This window comes from Narcine bancroftii, chromosome 12 (assembly GCF_036971445.1).
Source record: "Narcine bancroftii isolate sNarBan1 chromosome 12, sNarBan1.hap1, whole genome shotgun sequence".
NCBI lineage: Eukaryota > Metazoa > Chordata > Chondrichthyes > Torpediniformes > Narcinidae > Narcine > Narcine bancroftii.
Genome location: NC_091480.1, coordinates 40,818,697 through 40,838,440, shown reverse-complemented (window position 1 = coordinate 40,838,440; position 19,744 = coordinate 40,818,697). Strand labels below are relative to the sequence as shown.

The 19,744-nt window shown below is 40.4% G+C and overlaps 1 protein-coding gene across 4 annotated transcripts in view; it reads right to left on the bottom strand.

Moving 5' to 3' along the window:
- Positions 1–19,744, bottom strand: part of cog7 (component of oligomeric golgi complex 7) — a 62,061-nt gene that overhangs the window by 3,833 nt on the left and 38,484 nt on the right. For all 4 annotated transcript variants that reach the window (XM_069906328.1, XM_069906329.1, XM_069906330.1 and 1 more), the window contains 7 exons: positions 15,216–15,370; positions 14,344–14,460; positions 6,744–6,809; positions 5,351–5,537; positions 5,088–5,228; positions 2,861–2,944; positions 140–254 (listed from right to left, as the gene is read on the bottom strand). In XM_069906328.1, coding sequence (XP_069762429.1) covers positions 140–254; positions 2,861–2,944; positions 5,088–5,228; positions 5,351–5,537; positions 6,744–6,809; positions 14,344–14,460; positions 15,216–15,370 — 865 coding nt within the window. The remainder of the gene's footprint in view (positions 1–139; positions 255–2,860; positions 2,945–5,087; positions 5,229–5,350; positions 5,538–6,743; positions 6,810–14,343; positions 14,461–15,215; positions 15,371–19,744) is intronic.

Below are 19,744 nucleotides of genomic sequence, written 5' to 3'. Positions count from 1 at the left end.
AGGACCATGTAGTTCTTGCCTCAATGAAACAGGAAAATCCTAATAATTTCTCTCAAACTTGCTCCACATCCAACGTAACAATGGGGGATCTGGACTTTGACTTTGCTCCTTAACCCTTTAATTACTTGCTTCTCCTTACCTTGCTCTGGGGGGTATGGAAGTTTTCCGGAATGCAGTGCCAGTTCAAGTGCCGGATCCTCCTGTGTTACAAAGGGCTCCAGATGCAGAGGCAGGGACATGATATACTGACCAATCTGGGAACAACAAAACACACCATCAAGCAAAGACATTGGCTTGGGAATGCTTTTTGTGTAATTGCTTGGGAGTCAAATAAGGTTACACTCATGTATTAAATTGGATCCAATTCAAAGGACACGTACAACACAGCAGCACTTTTTCACTCAGCCCCCTACTCTACTCACTCCACACCTATGACTGTGTGGCTTGGTATAATAACAACACCATCTACATATTTGCCGATGATATCACGGAAATGGGTTGTGTAAATAAAGGTGACGAGTCAGTATACAAGAGGGAGATTGCAAACTTGGCTGAATGGGGCACCCACAACAACCTCACACTCAATGTCACAAAAACTAGGAATTGTTGACTTCAGGAAGGGAAAGCCAGAGGTGCATGATCCAGTGACCATTGGGGGAATCAGAGGTGGAGAGGGTGCGTAAATTTAAGTTCTTGCGAGTCACTATCTCAGACGATCTTTCCTAGACTCAACACACTAAAGGCATTGTGAAGAAAACACGTCAACGCCTCTACTTCCTCAGGAGTCTACAGCAGAGGTTTGGCATGTCATCACAAACCCTGGCGAATTTCCACAAACGTGTGGTGGAAAGTGTGCTGACCTGCTGTATCACAGTTTGGTTATGGGGACACCAATATCCCTCCTAAAGGTAATGGACACAGCCCAGGGCATTACAGGCAAAAACCCCCCCCAAACATTGAGAACATCTACAGGGAACACTGCCGTCGGAGAGCAGCAGCAATTGTCAAGGATCCACACCACCCAGCACACGGTCTGTTCTCGCTGCTGCCATCAGGAAAGAGGTCTCGGAGCCACAAGACTCGCCCCACCAGGTTCAGGAACAGCTGCTCCCCCTCCACCATCAGACTCTTCCACAACAATCTCAATCAGAGACTAATTTAAGGACTCTGACGTGCACTTTATTGATTTTTTTAATTCTCTCTGTATTGTAGTTTGTTTACATTCATTATCTGTTTACAGCTCTTTGTTGTTTACATGTATACACTGTGTACAGTTTTTTTTGTGCACTACCAATTAGTGATAATTCAGCCGTGCCTGCAGGAAAAAGAATCTCAGGGTCTTGTGTGACGTTGTTCTTCCAGTGCCCATGTCCAGCACCTGCAATCTCTCTCTTCTCCTTTCAACAGAGCTCCATTTTCACCCAGAACAATCCCATCCTTTTGAATGCTAATCTGCAGTATTTTCATTCCTCTTTCCTTCTTCCCCTTTTCTGTCTCCACCATCTTATACTGCTGAGCTCAACAAATTGGTGGAAGCAAGAATATGTGGTATAACAGGAAACACACCAGCATTGGCTGATTGGCAGGAAGCAGAATTGGAATACAGGGATCATATTCTGATTGGCTGCCAGTTGGTGGTGATGTTCCACAGGGGTCGCGGTGTTGGAGCCGCTTCCTTTTATGTTGTATATTATTGATTTAGATCCTGGAATAAAAGGCTTTGTGGCCATTTGCAGATGATACGAATGCAGGTGGAGGAGCAGGTAGTGCAGAGGGAACAGGGAGGCTGCAGAAGGACTTGGATTCAGAGAATAAGCAGCAAATGAAATACAACATCATGCACTTGGGTAGGTAGGAAAAAAATAAACAGGCAGACTAGTTTCTAAATGGGGAGAGAACTGAAAATACCCAGATACAAAAGGACCTGGGAATCCTTGAGCAGGAGAGCTTGCAGATAAACTTGCATGTTGAGTCAGTGGTGAAGAAGGCAAATGTGATGCTGGCATTTATTTCAAGAGGAATAGAATATTCACAGGTTTGAAAGAGCAGGAATGTGATGTTAAGGCTTTATCAGGCACTGGTGAGACCTCACTTGGAGTATTGTGAACAGTTTTAGGCTCCTCGTTTAAGAAAGGATGTGCTGACATTGGAGAGGGTTCATAGGATGATTTCGGGAATGAAAGGGTTATCATGCAAGGAACATTTGACAGCTCTTGGCCTGTACTTGTTGGGATTTAGGAGAATGAGGGGGGGGATTCGATTGAAACATTTCAAATGGTCCCCCAATGAGGAATTTCTTTAGCCAGAGGGTAGTAAATCTCTGGAATTTGTTGCCACAGGCAGTTGTGGATGGCAAGTCATTGGGTGCATTTGAGGCAGAGATTGATGGGTTCTTAATTACCCAGGGCATCAAATGTTATGGGGAGAAGGCCGGACTGTGGGGCCAAGTGGGGAAATGAATCAGTTCATGATTAAATGGCTGGGCAGACTCAATGGGCTGAATAGCCTATTTCTGCTCCTATGTCTTATTGTCTTATCTCAGCACCTCTCAAACCTGTGAATACTGTATTCATGAGATGGCCCCCCCCACCACCCTTTTCTGATGTGTAACTGTATCACAGTTCATTCATTGTTGCTGGGTCCAAAATCTTGGAATTCTTTGCTGAACAACATTGTGAGAGTACCTTCACTACCATAACTGTAGCTCATGAAGGAAATTCACAATTACTTTCTTATTACTTTGCAAGAATTGCCTACAAATGCTGGTTTTGTTAGCAAAAGATAAACACGAATGAGGGCAGAAACAAAATGTGCATAAATTTTTTTATAAAGGACTAGTTTGAGAAAATTAGATTCTTACATTGCTGATGTATTCAAGGGGAGCAAGGCTAAATGTTGGAAGATCCTCGGTCAGTGTCTCTCCAATTGTTCCTGCATTCCAAGTCTTAACGCAAAACGAAGTATGAGTGAGAGAGTAGCCAAACATTGGTGTGATGCAATCATAACCTCAACATGTGCATTATTTCAGCAGGGAACAAACCACATTTGTAATTTTTCTACCTTTTTCTATTTTAAAATATAAGCATAAATACAGAATTACATAATAATTCATTTGTATACGAAAACGTACACACAAAAAAGCCAAAAAAGTAGATAAAACCAGATCAATAATTATAATACCTCAAAATCTTCTAATTGAAATGATCTATGCGACCATGTTAAACCCGTTGATTGAAATAACTTGTATAAAATTAATGAAAAAAGAAAAAGAACAAAAGCTAAAACCTAAAACTAATTTATCCCCTCCCTCTAATCAAGGTTACCTTATATAATTAATATTTTTTAAAATCAATAATGTGGAACCACTAACAGCCCCCAGAGAACAGGCGATGAACAACCAGAACACACAATCATTACTAATTCTTCCAGTTATAAAAAAATTCTAAGAATGGGCCCACAATCTCATAAATTAGAACTTTCTATCTTTAATATTATATCTAATTTTCTCTAAACTTAAATAGGGCTTTACATCATGTGACCACTGTGTATGAGTAGGGGATGAATCATCTTTCCATTTCAATAAAATTGCTCGTCTGGCTATCAACGTGGGAAAAGCTAAAGCTTTTTCCTGAGATGCAGACATTTTGTTCAGATTTTTCATGAATTTCCAACACTAATATTCTTTTTTTTCAATATTTTAGTTTTGATTTTCAAAGACTAGTATAAATCCAAATAAACAATACATTTTTTCCAACAATAGTGTATATCATAGTCTATTTTTTCCCTACCCCTCTCTCCTCCCTCCTGTCCCCGAAATAAATACAAAGAACAAAATGTCATTAAAGTCAACACTTATATTCTTGATCTGTATTTTTAATTTATTGTTTTGTTTTCATGGAGGATTAAGGTCATGTATATATTATAATTTATTGGATTTAAAATCAGTTCCCATGGCTGGAATCAGGAGTGATTGGGTACGAGATTTGAACAGAACATTTTCAAACTCTCAGCTTGATGAAGGATTCCTCATTTTGTGCAAGACACTGCTTATTACAATTTAAGTTGGTACACAGAACTCATATGTCCAAACTTAAATTATCTTGTTTTTATGCAGATATTGATCCACCAAGTGAGAAATGTAAATTTTTGAAGCTTCTCTAATCTATATGTTTTGGGAATCCTCAAATTTAGAGAGATTCTGGAAAGGCATTTTCCAAACTTTATCAATGACTCTTTTAAGATTAATTTAGAACCTTGACCGTTAATTACTCTTTTTGGTTTTACTCGTGATTCAGATAAACCTTTATCAGCATTTCTATCTTTTTCAAATGCAATTCGGGCAAGTTTTCTATTCTGTTTAGCAATTAGATGTCCATCAACAATACTTAAATCTGAGAGGTAAACAGTATTTGAAATGCTAACTTGTTCAAGTGATAGCACGAATCTCCTTCATTGGCCATTTTGATGTCTGGCCTTCCTTTATGGTTGAGTCTATAAGTGTGCAGCCCAGCGTTTCTCTTGAAAGCTGATCCAGGAGGTTGGCAGCCACAAGCACAATGGGACCCATCTCACTGACCTCGCAGATATCCTAGTTCAGACTGCCCTGATAGCACCAAGTGATGGCACTTCCAGAACAACATAAACCAACTTCTATTGCAATGCACCAAAAGTAGTGTTGCATGGAGAATGAAATTATCCCATGCACCCCCAAAAAGCAGAAGTACCTGGTTGAATTGCTGGAGTGAAGTGGTCATTATAACACTCCATCTTCTTCAACTCTCTCGTGAAATATAAAGCAATTTCAATTGAATTTTCAGCTTACAATTAATGACAATGCTAAGTAAAGGAAACAGTCACAAATGGCAAACAAATGTGACAAAGATTGACCAGAAATTTCTTTCCCCATAAACTTTGCCAAATTTAATGAGCACCTCCAAAGTTTTCAGGATATTGCTGGTGCCCAAAAGAGCTTATTCGCTTAAATCGTACATCCTAAAGCCGTACCCAATCATGGATTGAGAGTCTCGGCATCAATGAATGAACAATTTTTTTTTAAATGATTTGAGCAGTTTCTTCTCCCACCTCACCTCCATCCTGGGCACCTGTGCGAGCTGCTGTTTGATGCGCAGGAACACAGAGTCGAAGGCGAGCTGATGTGCCTGCTGGTTGAGCTGGGCCAGAGCTGCTCGAGGTTCTGAGAGCAAGTTATAGTTTCCTGTTCCTTTCTCCTGGAAAGCAGGGGAGAATCTTAGCTTGTCGACTCGGCCACAGAGAATGCAAATGTACTTGACCATTTCAAAGGCATTCAATTTGTCCTCTGTTGCATTTCTTATAAGAATTGGAGTCTTACCTTCAATGTATAAAGCATTTCCATTAGACTGGCATATTCACTCAGATTTCCTTTCAGTAAATAATTATATTCTTGCCAAGGATTCTTAGCAGAGAATTTTTTGTCTGAGCAGCCCATTTCTTGTATACCGGTCAAACTACGAGGACTGTAGGAATCCGATAAATATTTCCCTGCAGTAGATAGTATTCTGCAAGAGAGATTCCAAAGGAGTGGAAAAGTGCTCACAAACTAGCTTAGATAATCATTGGTGACAGAATTAATACCCATCTCTCACATCACAACCTTAATACAGTGAAAGGCAAAATAGGCCTGAGCATAGAAAGATTGCCTTGCACGAACCTCCAATCTGCTGGTCATTGCTGGGGCCAAAGGGATGGTGGATATATTAGTCTTGAAATCAGCTCTAAGCCCTGGGCCTCTGCACCCACCTGTCTTTGCAACCAGATCCTTGACTTCCTCATTGGAAGACAGTCAGTATGAATCGAAAGCAAGGTCTCCTCAACAAGGATGCGTGCTTAGCCCACTGCTCTACTCGCTCTATACCCATGGCTATCTGGCCAGGCACAATTCAAATGCCATTGACAAACACCAATAACTCCACAGTTATCAGCAGAATCACAGAGAGCAATGAGGAAGTGTACAGGAGGGAGATAGATCAGCTCGTTGAGTGGTGTCATAATAACACATTAGCAAAACTAAGGAGCTGATTGTGGACTTCAGGATGAAGTCCGGAAAAGAAAAAAACAGTCCTCTTCAAGGGGTTAGCAGTGAAAAGGGTCAATAACTTCAAATTCGTGGGCTTCAACATCTCTGAATAGCTGTCCCAGAGCCTCCATGTTGATGCAATCATGAAGAAGGTTCACCAGCAGCGAGACTTCGTGAGCAGTTTGAAGAGATTGGCACGCCACCAAAGACTCTTTCAAATTTCAACAAGTGTACCGTGGAGAGCATTCTGATTGGTTGCATTACTCTCCGATGCACAGGAAAAAGAGTTATGAATTTAGCCTGTGCCATCATGGGCACCAGTCTTCACTCCATCAAAGACATTTACAAGAGGTAATGTCTTATGAAAGCAGCCTCTATCCTAAAGGACCTTCACCCTTTAAAGATTGGATATATAATCCCAAAATGGAGGTATTTCATCGTGACCAGTTGATAAAAATCAATCAAAAAGCATTCCAATCAAGAACTCTCCTTCTGGTGGTCGGAATTGGGTCACTCGAGAGGATGAAATAATCCAACATGATGTATTCTCAGACTTTACCCCTTCATAACCAGACTTACAAGCTTAACCGTGCCTTTTCCTGCATATCGGAGACATTAGCTTCAATCCCATCCCTGCAATTCTTGAATTCCCATAAGGGAAACATACACGTACACTGTTCATGCTAACCTGTTGGACAGTTGCTGTTCAAAGTCTCCAAACTGTCGTAATAATTCACCACAGGTTGCAATAATTCTGAAATTTAAAAGGACAGAATGAAGTATCAAATAGTTGGTCTGAACCAATTTTAAACATTGGTTAAAAATGAACTAGTCAAATACAAGCTCACGTGCAGGAAGTGTTCACACCAAAGCACAGAGAGTGGAAACGACTGGGTCTATTTGAGCCAATCATCGGCACAACTAACTGCCCATCAACTGCACAATGATCCTGAAACAGGGCTAGTCCACAGTGAACCATAAAGACTAAATCATATCCATTGAAACAAGACAAACATTGGAACATGTGTTTGAAAATGTCTTTCATTTTTAAAAAAATACATTTTGTTCATCTCCTACATCAAACTAGTTATCTATTAATATGAGGAAGGGTATAAAAAAATTACAGCTAAAATGAGAATGGTGTACAACACAGCAGACAGGGAGGGCACAGAGATTTGGCGTTTGAAGTTGAAAGCATGGTGACCATTTCACAGATGGTGCCACTTGTGCTGGGCAGCAAACCACAAGGGGTGCAGACTACAGCGGAGCAGTAGACTGGCATCGGGCACCAGAAACGGTGAGAACCACCCCCCCCCCCCCCCACCATTGAGAAGAAGTGTGGGAGACAACCCTACAGGAAGGTGACAATGATAGCAGACCAGCGAAGGGCTCAGAGGCAAAAGGACCCACACAGTCTGTGGTTGCGGCCAACTTGGAGTCAAAGGACTCACACCAGTCTGTGGGCCATAGGAGACTTGCTCATACGAACCAGGTATTGGAGCTGGGACTCAAGAAGGTGCTGACGACAAGAAAGGGCTCCTGAAGGGTCTCGGGCACTGAAGGTTTCATCATTGTATTGGAGGTTTAGACCTGAAGATTGGGCTGCCAATAGTTTGAAAAGGGGTCTCTATGGCAGCAGAGGGTGCAGGAGCATTGGAGGCAAATTACAGAGATGGGAACGCTGTCAGGGGATCGGAAAATTATAGAGATGGGAACGGCGTCAGGGGATCGGAAAATTACAGAGATGGGAACGGCGTCAGGGGATCGGAAAATTACAGAGATGGGAACGGCGTCAGGGGATCGGAAAATTACAGAGATGGGAACGGTGTCAGGGGATCGGAAAATTACAGAGATGGGAACGGTGTCAGGAGATCGGAAAATTACAGAGATGGGAACGCTGTCAGGGGATCGGAAAATTATAGAGATGGGAACGGTGTCAGGGGATTGGAAAATTACAGAGATGGGAACGGTGTCAGGGGATCGGAAAATTACAGAGATGGGAACGCTGTCAGGGGATCGGAAAATGCCAAAGGACAAGGATGTTAAAATCAAGACATGGGAGTCAAAATAGGATGATGACTCAGGAAATAATTTATCTTAATGACAACGTGGATGTGAAGACCAGAACACAACTCGAGATAGACTACGATGCTGGTCCAGTTCATTTCTAGATGGTTGTCAGAGCAGGCAATGGAGTACACAATCCACGATCAGGATTGTTTTCCCAATGTTTGGGTAAATGAAGTTTCTGCTCATCCAGTACGAGATGCCAAACAAATTAGTTGGCATTAGAGAAAATGGAGGAGAGAGAAATGGAGCAAAAAACTGCAGGTGTGCAAAATCAAACAAGGAACAGGGAGGAAACGTTTGTGGATGTTGTACTAGCAAGATGCTGAAAACTGCCAGTTTTTAAAACAAATATTACCGTGATTATAGCTTATTTAGTCTATAATCTTACAAGTAATCCCTTAATTATTTTTCTACCCTTCCTTTCTGCAGATTAGAATGCACCCCTCCTATTTTTTTTGCATTCTGATGAAGAGACCCTGACACAAAATGTTACTTTGCTTTCTGTCCCAATGAATGGAGAGATAACATTTGATCTTATTGGTAGGGCACAGCTGTCAGGGGTGAAGCTGAGGGATGGTGACAACAGTGATGAAAGTTGGGTTTCAGATACAATGGCAATCTAGTGGGAGGATACCTGAAAACAAATGCAAAGTCAGGAATATGCACAACAAAGTTGCATTGCCCAAAGTAGCCAAATTTATGGTTAAATCAATGCAGGAAATGAAACTTTTGGATATATGGAGGAGACAACACCCAAAGGAGAAGGAATACTCATATTATTTGAGTAGACATAAAACATACTCAAGGATTGACCTGTTCCTGTTGTCAGCCCATATCCAAGGGAGAGTTAGGAAAAGGGAATATAAAGCTAGATTGTTATCTGATCACTCACCCCTGTTATTAGAAATAGAACTGGAGGACATCCTACCAAGAACATATACATGGAGATTAAACTCCATGCTACATCCGTCCTCCATCAGTCAGCTCCCCACCATGACTACCAGCCCCCCACATCTCCATCGGGCACACAAAACTCAAAACTGTCAACCAGTTTACCTATCTCGGCTGCACCATTTCATCAGATGCAAGGATCGACAACGAGATAGACAACAGACTCGCCAAGGCAAATAGCGCCTTTGGAAGACTACACAAAAGAGTCTGGAAAAACAACCAACTGAAAAACCTCACAAAGATTAGCGTATACAGAGCCGTTGTCATACCCACACTCCTGTTCGGCTCCGAATCATGGGTCCTCTACCGGCATCACCTACGGCTCCTAGAACGCTTCCACCACCGTTGTCTCCACTCCATCCTCAACATTCATTGGAGCGACTTCATCTCCAACATCGAAGTACTCGAGATGGCAGAGGCCGACAGTATCGAATCCACACTGCTGAAGATCAAACTGCGCTGGGTAGGTCACGTCTCCAGAATGGAGGACCATTGCCTTCCCAAGATCGTGTTATATGGCGAGCTCTCCACTGGCCACCGTGACAGAGGTGCACCAAAGAAGAGGTACAAGGACTGCCTAAAGAAATCTCCTGGTGCCTGCCACATTGACCACCGCCAGTGGGCTGATATCGCCTCAAACCGTGCATCTTGGCGCCTCAGAGTTCGGCGGGCAGCAACCTCCTTTGAAGAAGACCGCAAAGCCCACCTCACTGACAAAAGACAAAGGAGGAAAAACCCAACACCCAACCCCAACCAACCAATTTTCCCTTGCAACCGCTGCAACCGTGTCTGCCTGTCCCGCATTGGACTTGTCAGCCACAAACGAGCCTGCAGCTGACGTGGACATTTACCCCTCCATAAATCTTCATCCGCGAAGCCAAGCCAAAGAAATGAAAAGAAACATAAAAGACTGGAATTTAGAGAATTCTGAGCGTCAAATTAAAATGTACTTTTAAATAAATACGGAATCAGTGAAAGACAAATTTATATTACGGGATGCAATGAAAGCCTTAATCAGAGGGCAGATAATAAGTTATGTAACTAAGATGAAAAAGGACTACAATCAGGAAATAGAACAGCTGGAAAGGGAAATAGTAAGTACAGAAAAAAAACGAGCAACAAGAGAAGATGCAACAAAAAGAAGAGAATTTGCGGACAAAAAAATAAAATACGAAACACTACAAATGTACAAGGTGGAGAAGAACATAATGAAAATAAAGCAGAAGTATTATGAGCTAGGAAAAAAAAGAAAACGCACAAAATACTAGCTTGGCAGCTTAAAACAGAACAAGCTAAAAGAACGGTATTGGCATCAAGGAAAAAGGACAAACAAATTACATATAACCCAACAGAGATCAATGAAAACTTCAAGGAATTCTACGAGCAATTATACCGAACTGAGAACAAAGGGAAAGAAGACAAAATAGATGAGGTTTTAGCTAAAACTGAACTACCAAAATTGCAAGAAGAGGAATAAAACAAATTGATAAAACCATTTGAAATAGAGGAAATACAAGAAATATTAAAAAAGCTACCGAACAATAAAACGTCTAGGGAGGATGAACTCCCAATAGAATTCTATAAAACATTTAAAGAGTTACTAATTCCTCCTCTCCTGGAAGTAATGAACCAGATAGAAGAATCACAAAACTTGTCAGACTCATGTAAAACAGCAATAATTACAGTAATACCAAAGAGGGGGAAAGATCTACTAACACCAGCATCGTGTAGACCAATATCTCTACTTAACTCAGATTATAATAGCAAAACTATTAGCAAACAGATTGGCTGACTATGTACCAAAAATAGTAAAACTAGATCAAACTGGATTTATTAAGAAAAGACGAACAATGGTCAATGTCTGTAAGTTCATTAACTTAATACAAGGAAATAAGACGCCAACAGTGGCTGTTGCTTTAGACGCAGAGAAAGCCTTTGACAGGGTAGAATGGAATTATTTATTCAAAGTATTACAGAGGTTCAATCTACCATAGAAATATATTAATTGGATTAAAGCATTATATAAGGGTCCAATGGCGAAGGTGACAGTAAATGGATATGTATTGAACCAATTTAAATTAAGCAGGTCAACTAGGCAGGGATATCCACTATCTCCCTCACTGTTCGCGTTAGCAATAGAACCATTGGCAGAACTGATAAGAACAGAAAATAAAATGGATAAAAATAAGAGGAGTATAAAATCTGTCTATTTGCAGATGACATCATAGTATACTTAACAGAACCAGAAATATCAATAAAAGAACTACATAAGAAATTGAAGGAATATGGAGAAATATCGGGGTACAAGATCAACGCAAATAAAAGTGAAGCGATGCCAATGAATAATGCGGATTACATGAAATTTAAAAAAGAATCACCATTTAAATGGCAAACACAAAGAATCCGATACCTCGGTATTAGACTAGATAATAATCTAGGCCATCTATACAAATTAAATTATCAGCCATGAATGACGAAATTACAAGATGACTTAGAACATTGGAAAGATTTACCACTAACACTGATAGGAAGGGTAAATTGCATTAAAATTAATATCTTCCCAAGGATACAATACCTATTTCAATATAAGGAATATGAAAATAAAGAAATTCTTATGGAAAGGCAGGAAACAGAGGATAGCACTAGATAAATTAACAGAATGGTACAAACAAGGTGGTTTGCAGCTACCAAACTTTTAAAATTATTATAGAACAGCACAATTAAGATAACTATCAGATTTTTATCAGACAAGGGAAAAACCAGATTGGACCAAGATAGAGCTAGATAAAATAGGGGAGAAGGTGCAACATAGAAGTTCACCAGTACTGCACCACCTGCTCAACATTTGGAAGAAGATTCATGTTGAAAGGAAAAAAACAAATTACCAACTACCAAAATTATTATTGACGTAAAATCAACTAATCCCTTTCACAATAGATAACCTTTCCTTTAGAGAATGGGAGACAAAAGGAATCAAAAGAATAGAAAATTAATTTTTGGGAAATAATTTATTATAATTTGAACAAATGAAGTACAAATATGGAATAACTCATGGTACGATGTTTGCATACCACCAACTGAAAACCTACTTAAAGGACAAATTGGGAAGCAGACTGAGGTTACCAGAAGGAAGCAGCTTTGAATATGTGATTACAGACACAACGATAATTAAAAGATTTATAACAAACATGTACATCAAGCTGCAAGAGAAAGAAAATGATGAAATAAGCTACAAACCCAAACAAAAGTGGAAACAAGATCTAAACATAAAGATAAAAAATGAAATATGGGAAAAGCTATGCTCCGGAACTATGAGAAATATAATAAATACGAGGTTACACATGATACAATATAATTGGTTACACAGGGTATATATCACGCCCCAAAAGTTAAATAAATGGGATCCAACAGTATCAGATAGATGTTTTCGCTGTAAGAAGGAAACGGGAACAATAGTGCATGCAATTTTGGCATGTGAGAAAGTGGAAAAATTTTAGGAAGATCTAAATCAGATATTAAATAAAATCACAAAAAGCAACATACCAAAAAAATCCAGAGATCTTTCTTCTAAGTAATATAAGAAGTAAAGAATTAGGCCTTAAACTGGATGATAGCCTTAGCATTGGCAAAAAAATGTATAATGTCAACTTGGAAATCAGAAGAGATCCTGAGAGTACAATAATAGTTCATGGAAATGAATAAATGTATTCCATTGGAAAAAATAACATACAATTTAAAAAATAAAGTCACATTATTTGAACAAATTTTGGAACCGTACATGGAACACAACAGAGAGGGTCTACCGTGGACCTCCACCCCCTAAAATGACAGAATGAGAAGAAGATGAAATTAACTGACCCAGTGTGTAAAAGTAGATGACACAATTTTCTTGTTTATTTTCATTGTGTGATGACATTGTTTAATGAGTTTATTGTATTGTTTATGTTGAACATTTAATGGGTTTGGAGGGGGTGGGAAGGAGGGGGGGGGAAAGGGGAGAAAATGACACTATGTATATTCAAGAGGGAAATGTTTGTGTGTATTTTGATTAATCATAGTGTGAAAAATAAAAAAATTTAGAAAAAAACAAAGTTGCATTGCCATCAAGCAGGTGGAAGTGCAGTGACGGATTGAGGTGAGAATCCTGTTGTTACGGGTTATATTATATATTAATAAGTCTTTAAAAGAAATAGATTGTGGGGGGTTTAGTGTAGGTCACTTCACAAACAGACATTAACATTTTACAAAAGACATCTCATTTGAAATGCAAGAGCTGTGCATAAGCAGACGCTTCATGTCCACAGTGACTTTACTGAAACTTTGAAGAATGCCTATGGAGATTTCACAAGTAGGCATTAATTGGACTGATGTGAAATAAATGGACTATTGTCTTTAAAGCAACAGATGTCCAGGCTCAGAAACTTATTCCGATGCCAGCAATGTCTGGTTGCAGTTTGCTGTTCTAAGAGGGACCATGTGGTTTTGCAGAGAGAGAAAAAATGTGATTCTTTGGGGAGGAGAGAGAGAGGTCAGTTCTACAGTAGCTTTTGGAGGCTACAACATGGCAAGCTGGCAGGCTTGCTGAAAACCCATTTTGAAGACGGATTATGAGTTCTGAATTCAGCCTGTTGAAATCCCTTGTAGTCCTGACAAGAGAAATGACTGGCTAGAGTGTTTCTTCTGAAATAAGGAAAACAAGAGGAATTCTGTGATGACCTGGAAGAAGAGGTTATCATTTGGAAAACCCATGATGGGGGAAGTTTCTTCGGCAAGACACTGTAGTGGCTGATTGGAGGAAATCTGTGTGTGTGTGTGTGTGTGTATGTGTGTGTGTGTGTCCAACAAGCAACAAATCTCTCTGAAACCAACAAGAACCTTCCTAAGCGGTAACCATTTACCTTTAAGCACCAGAGCCTGGTGAAAATTCACAAATGTTAAATTCTGTGCACAGTATAAGAATTGCCTAATACCGGTGAACTTGGAGGAGTGAGAAGTGAGATTGTACTGTGAATCAAAGAACTTTCCTGAACATATACACATTACATACACATGCACTTAGAATTAGAAGGGGGGAGGGGGTCAAGTTAGGTTAAGTTAATAGTAATAAGTTAAAGTTTGATCCTATTTTTATGTTTAAAGAAAATTAAAAGCAACTTTTGTTTGCTTGGACAAATGGATACCATTTGTCTTGGTGAATTTCTATTGTTGCTGGGTTTTGGGGTCCTCTGGGCTCTTAACACCTGTTCTGTACTGGCTCACTGGCCTACCTGACAGAGTTTTGGAAGGCAGTCCAGTCTTCGTGGAACAAGAATTCATTGGAAATTTCCTCCAGTTTACATTTCCTACGGATGGATTTCAGAGTGCTGGCAAAGTCGGATACATACCTAGAGCAGAGAGAGTTAAACATCAGGCAGGAGCAGACACCCCAAACATAACACAGGAGAACCTGCGCTGCAGTCTCCTCACCATGTAGCACATGCCTCATTCAGATGTGTCTGTGTTTTTTTTAAAAAGACATACAAGATGGTAACAGGCCATTTTGGCACACAGATCAGTGCTGCCAAATTTACACCCAATTAACCTACACCCCCGTACGTTTTGAATGGTTGGAGGAAACTGGAGCCTCCAGGGAAAACCCATGCAGACGTCGGGAGAAAGTTCAAACTCCTTTCAGACAGTGCAGGACTCGAACCCTAGTCCCAATCGCTAGGGCTGCAAAGGTGTTGCGCAAACCAATAATCTTAGAGGTATCACATGATGGAACATAGTATTACATGGGATAAGAAAATGTGAACAATCCAAATGCTTACTCTATATGAATCTTTTTTTTAAATTGGATAAAAAAATTAAACCTCAGCAATCAGTGCAAGCCATCACAGAGAAAGATCTCAGCAGTAATCCTCTGGATTGTTAGGTTGCATTCCCAATCCTGGAAAGGCTAATGGAAGGAAGGCTAGAATGTGCAATGTAACATCCAAAGCAGAAGAGTATCAGTTGTTTATACAAGCAACATGGCCAGTGGACAACACAGCTCTGATGACAAAGCAATGCATGATCACCAGATGACAAAGCAATGCATGATCACCAAATGACAGGGGTACAGTAAGGTAGCATGTGGTGATAAGAGAAGGAAACTCACTTTGAGAAGAGACCCTTGAGAGCTTTAAGCAAGCTGCAAAATGCAAGCCCGTCAGTTAGTTTCACACATCTGTCCACTGCGCCTCCAGCCAGGCTGAAGAGCTTATTCACCGACTGACTGAGCTCCTGCACCGAGTCGATCAACTCTCCATGTTCCTAAGCAAAAAAAGCAGATAAAAAGGAGTTATTGGCAAAACAAGATACACTCATAAGCATTTCATTGCATTGGAAAGAAAGTGCTCTCTGAGAAAGTGCTTGCAGTAAGGGAGAGCTCATCTTCATTTCAAGCCAGTATTTGTGGTGGCAAGGGAATCTAAACCAATTATTGCTATTCCTTCTGTTTTGATTGCTCCTCTGAAATTGCAGGACGCTCACCTAACCTGCTTTTCCTCCAAGCACTTCACTTTGTTGAAAGAGTCAGAGTTTTACAGAACAGAAACAGGCTCTGCAGCCCAACCTGTCCTTGCCGACAAAGTAGTCGTCTACTCTAAGGAGCCCCAATTGTCTGCCTGTGGCCCATATCCACAAGACCATGAGATATAGGAGAAGCAGGCCATTCAGCCCATCAAGTCTGCTCCACCATCCTTCATGAACTGATCCATTCTCCCACTCAGCCCCACTCCTTTGCTTTCTCCCATAACTTTTGAAAATCTGACTATTCAGATACATATTCATCTTTGCCTTAAATAAACCCAGTGACCAAGCCCCCACATCCTCCAGAGGCAGGAAATTCCAGTGGTTCAGCACTCTCGAGATAAAGAAAATCCTCTGCATCTCTGAAGTTGTGCCCTCTTCACCTGGACACCAACCCCCCACCCCCCCAAACGGGAAACAACTTTGTCACATCTACTCTGTCCAGGTCTTTCAACATTTGAAATGCTTTCTCATTTGAGTCCTTCCTCGTTCCTCTGAACGCTTTCATTCTTTGAAGAATCATGACAGAGAATTAAGCTCTCAAGATACTTTTCTTTGAATTCATCTTAATCATTTCTATTGCTATAGCAGTCCAAGAGCCATCAAACATTCCTCATATCCTTTCACTCCAGGAATCATTCTTGTAAATCTTCTCCGAACTCCCTCCAATGCCAGCACATCCTTCCTTAAATAGAGCCCAAAACTGCACCCTGTACTCCAAGTGAGGACCTAACAGTGATTTATAAAGCCTCAATATCACATTCTCCTGTTCTTGTATCCTATACAGAAGTATAGATGTGACTGCCAACATTGCATTTATCTGCTTCACCACCGACACAACCTGGAGGTTAACATTTTGGGCAGTGGTTTTCAAATCTCCCCCCCCCCCCCCGACAAACTCACATTCTACCTTAATCATAGACCACTTATCGCCTAGAGATTGCTTAAGGTGGAATGTGAGTTTGGGGGGCAGTTTGAAAACCACTGCTTTAGGGTATCCTACACGAGGAGTCCCATTTGCACCTCTAAATTTTGAATAATCTCCCCATCCAAATAATAGTCTGCCCTTTATTCCTTCTACCAAAGTGTATGACCGTACACTTGCCAACATGGTATTTCATTTGGCACTTCTATCCCCATTTTCCTAATCTACAAAATCTCTCTGCAGCCTCTCCGTTTCCTCCTCACTAACTGCCCCTTCACCTATCTTTGATTCATCTGCAAACTTAGCCACAAAACCATTTAATTTGCAATCCAAATCATTAACATACAATGTAAAAAGAAGTGGCCCTGCAGGGCACCACTAGTTATACATGGCACTTTCCAAGTTCTCTTATGTCCCAATTTCAAAACATGTCATCTTCACAGAAACATAAGCAACAATATTCCGAATGATTATCTTATTTCCAATAAATCAAACTTCGCATTTGCAGCTGTAAGTACCTTTAATTTGTTGATAAAAGGAATAAACATTTTGCATAACTTTGCACTGAGATTTTCATAATGATAAGTAAACAAAGCATTCAGTTTTTTTAAAAAACATGATATAAAACGATAAGAGAATATTAAGACAAAATATGATAAATTATTAAGATAAATTCAAAGAAAAATATCTTGAGAGCTTATATCTCTGTCATGATTCTTCAAAGAATGAAAACAAGCTCCCTGTACACCCAGATATTACAACATATGACATCATAGTAACATTACAAACAACAATCTTTCTTAAAGGGATAGTCATAAAATTAACTACAAATCAAAAACAAGAGTTTAGCTTTTACATTCAAGCCCTTAATTATAATAGACATTAATGACTAATATATAATAATTACTATTACAGATACAAAAGTAAATATGGTAAATATAAGATTAGAAATCAAAACTTTTAGTAAGAGGTAAACTTAAGTAACCAGTCTTGGTTTTAATCCGCACTCGCCGAACAAAACATTTCTTGTCCAGATCTGTAGCCATGTTTCTCCCCAGCAACCAAGAATTTCATTGTGTAAAATCGTCCATGATAATTACAATGTCTCTGCATACAAAATTGCATTTAGCTTTAGACCATTTTTATCTTTCTTGTAATAATGAAAGATATTCTTTAATCCATCTTTTCATAGTTCTGATGCACAGTGGAGCTGGTCTCACTGACAGGAGAAGGGGCAAAGGCAGGGCAGTGGTACCTTAAAACCAGTTGCTCTGGGCAAATGGGGCTCATTAACCATGGGTGATAACTTATTTGGGAGAGGGAAGACTCCGATTTCAAACCTCCACTGCCTTTTGGCTATACCCACTCACGGGAAAGGCTCTGGGAGTAAACCCCGAGGTAAAATTAGGAGTTACAGTCCTGAAGGCGGCTGACTGCTGTCCCCAGCACCAGCTCAACAACTCCTGTGATGCTGCTGGCACCAAACTGTATAGACTTTTGTCATTCTTTTGGACCTGTCATTAGCACGGTGAGGGGGTTCCCACTGCATGGGCAACAGATGGATCTCCATATGAACTCTGTCCTGGCTTGCACCCTGAGGGGCCACTCCAGCTTCACTTTATAGCGGTGGTTTTCAAACTTTTTCTTTCCACTCACATCCCACCTTAAGTAATACCTATGCCATAGATGCTCTGTGAGTAGAAAGGGATTGCTTAAGGTGGGATGTGGGTGGAAAGAAAAAGTTTGAAAACCACTGTTTTAATCATACCTAATTGATTTGTTATGTGCACAGTTTCATAAATCCAAAGGAAATTGGCCAATGACAATTTTTCTCAAGCAAAATATTTCAGTAACAATTGGGTCTAGAGCACTGGATCTCAACCTTCCCCCCACCCCCCCCCCAACTCATATACCACCTTAAGTAATCCCTTACTAATCACAGAGCACCTACGGCCTAGGGATTACTTAAGGTGGTATGTGAGTGGAAAGAAAAAGTTTGAAAGCTACTGCTATATAGCATTGGACAAACACGGGAAGCAGCAGTTACCGATTATAAGTCAAAATGCTTGGTTAGCATAGAGCATGGCACCAGGTGTCTAGGATTGGCCTCCACAGCCATAGTCGGCACTGCTCAACAAACCAATGACTTCCAGAGGTGCAGTAGCTATGGTCGACCATGACCAACGGAGGCCAAGGAGAGAAGGGGCTACACTAGAGCTTGCACAGGGAAATAAACTGGCTAAGTGATTGGAGTCTCAGTGGGAGAGGATTTTAGGAATAATGGTCACAATTCCTTAAGTTTCAAGATAGTTTCAAGGATAAGTCTGACCTTATAGGAAAGTACTAAATTGGGAAAGGGACAGGAACGGAGTTAATTGGGAGCAGCTGTTAATGAGCAAATCCATAACTGATGTGGGAGTTGTTTAAGAACCAGCTAATTAGAGTCCAGGCTGGCACATTCTTGAAAAGAGAAAGGCCTGAGATAGCAAGCAAAGGAAAACTTTGGATGAGGGAAATCATGAATTTCATTGAAAAGTAAAAATAAGCTTACACGAGGTTGAGGAATCTAAAGTCAGACAGGGGCCACAAGGAATATAAAGATTGCAAGAACGCTCAACCAGGACATTAGGAAAGCCAAAAGGGCCACAAAATGTCCTAGGACTAGGCATTTTATATTACCTTAAAAATGAGAGGATATCTGGGGAGTGAATAGGATGACTCAAGGACAAAGGAGGTAATTTATGCTTGGAGTCAAAGGAAGTGGGTGAGGCACTGAGTATTTACATAAGTATTCACCAAGGAAAAGGTCATAGTGGGTCGTATTAGGGAGGATAGTGAGAAGAATGCTGTGTTAGAGCACTTTGAGATCAAGAAAGAAGTCGTCCAGTGCCTTTTGAAGAGTATTAAAATGGATAAGTCCCCAGAGCCTATTTGCAATACATCCCAGGTTATTGAACGAAGGAAGTGTCGAGATTGTTAGGGCCTTGCCAAAGATCTTGGTATCCTCGAGAGCAACAGGCAAGGGGTGGGAGGAGTTCAAAGAAAATGTGCACTACAAGCTTTTACACAGAGAGTGGTAGATGCCTAGAACGGTAGTAGTGGAACCAGATACAACAGTAGTGTTTAAAAGGTGCCTGGATACACATGAATATCCAGGGAATAGAAGGCTCTGTATCATGTGCAGGAGCAGA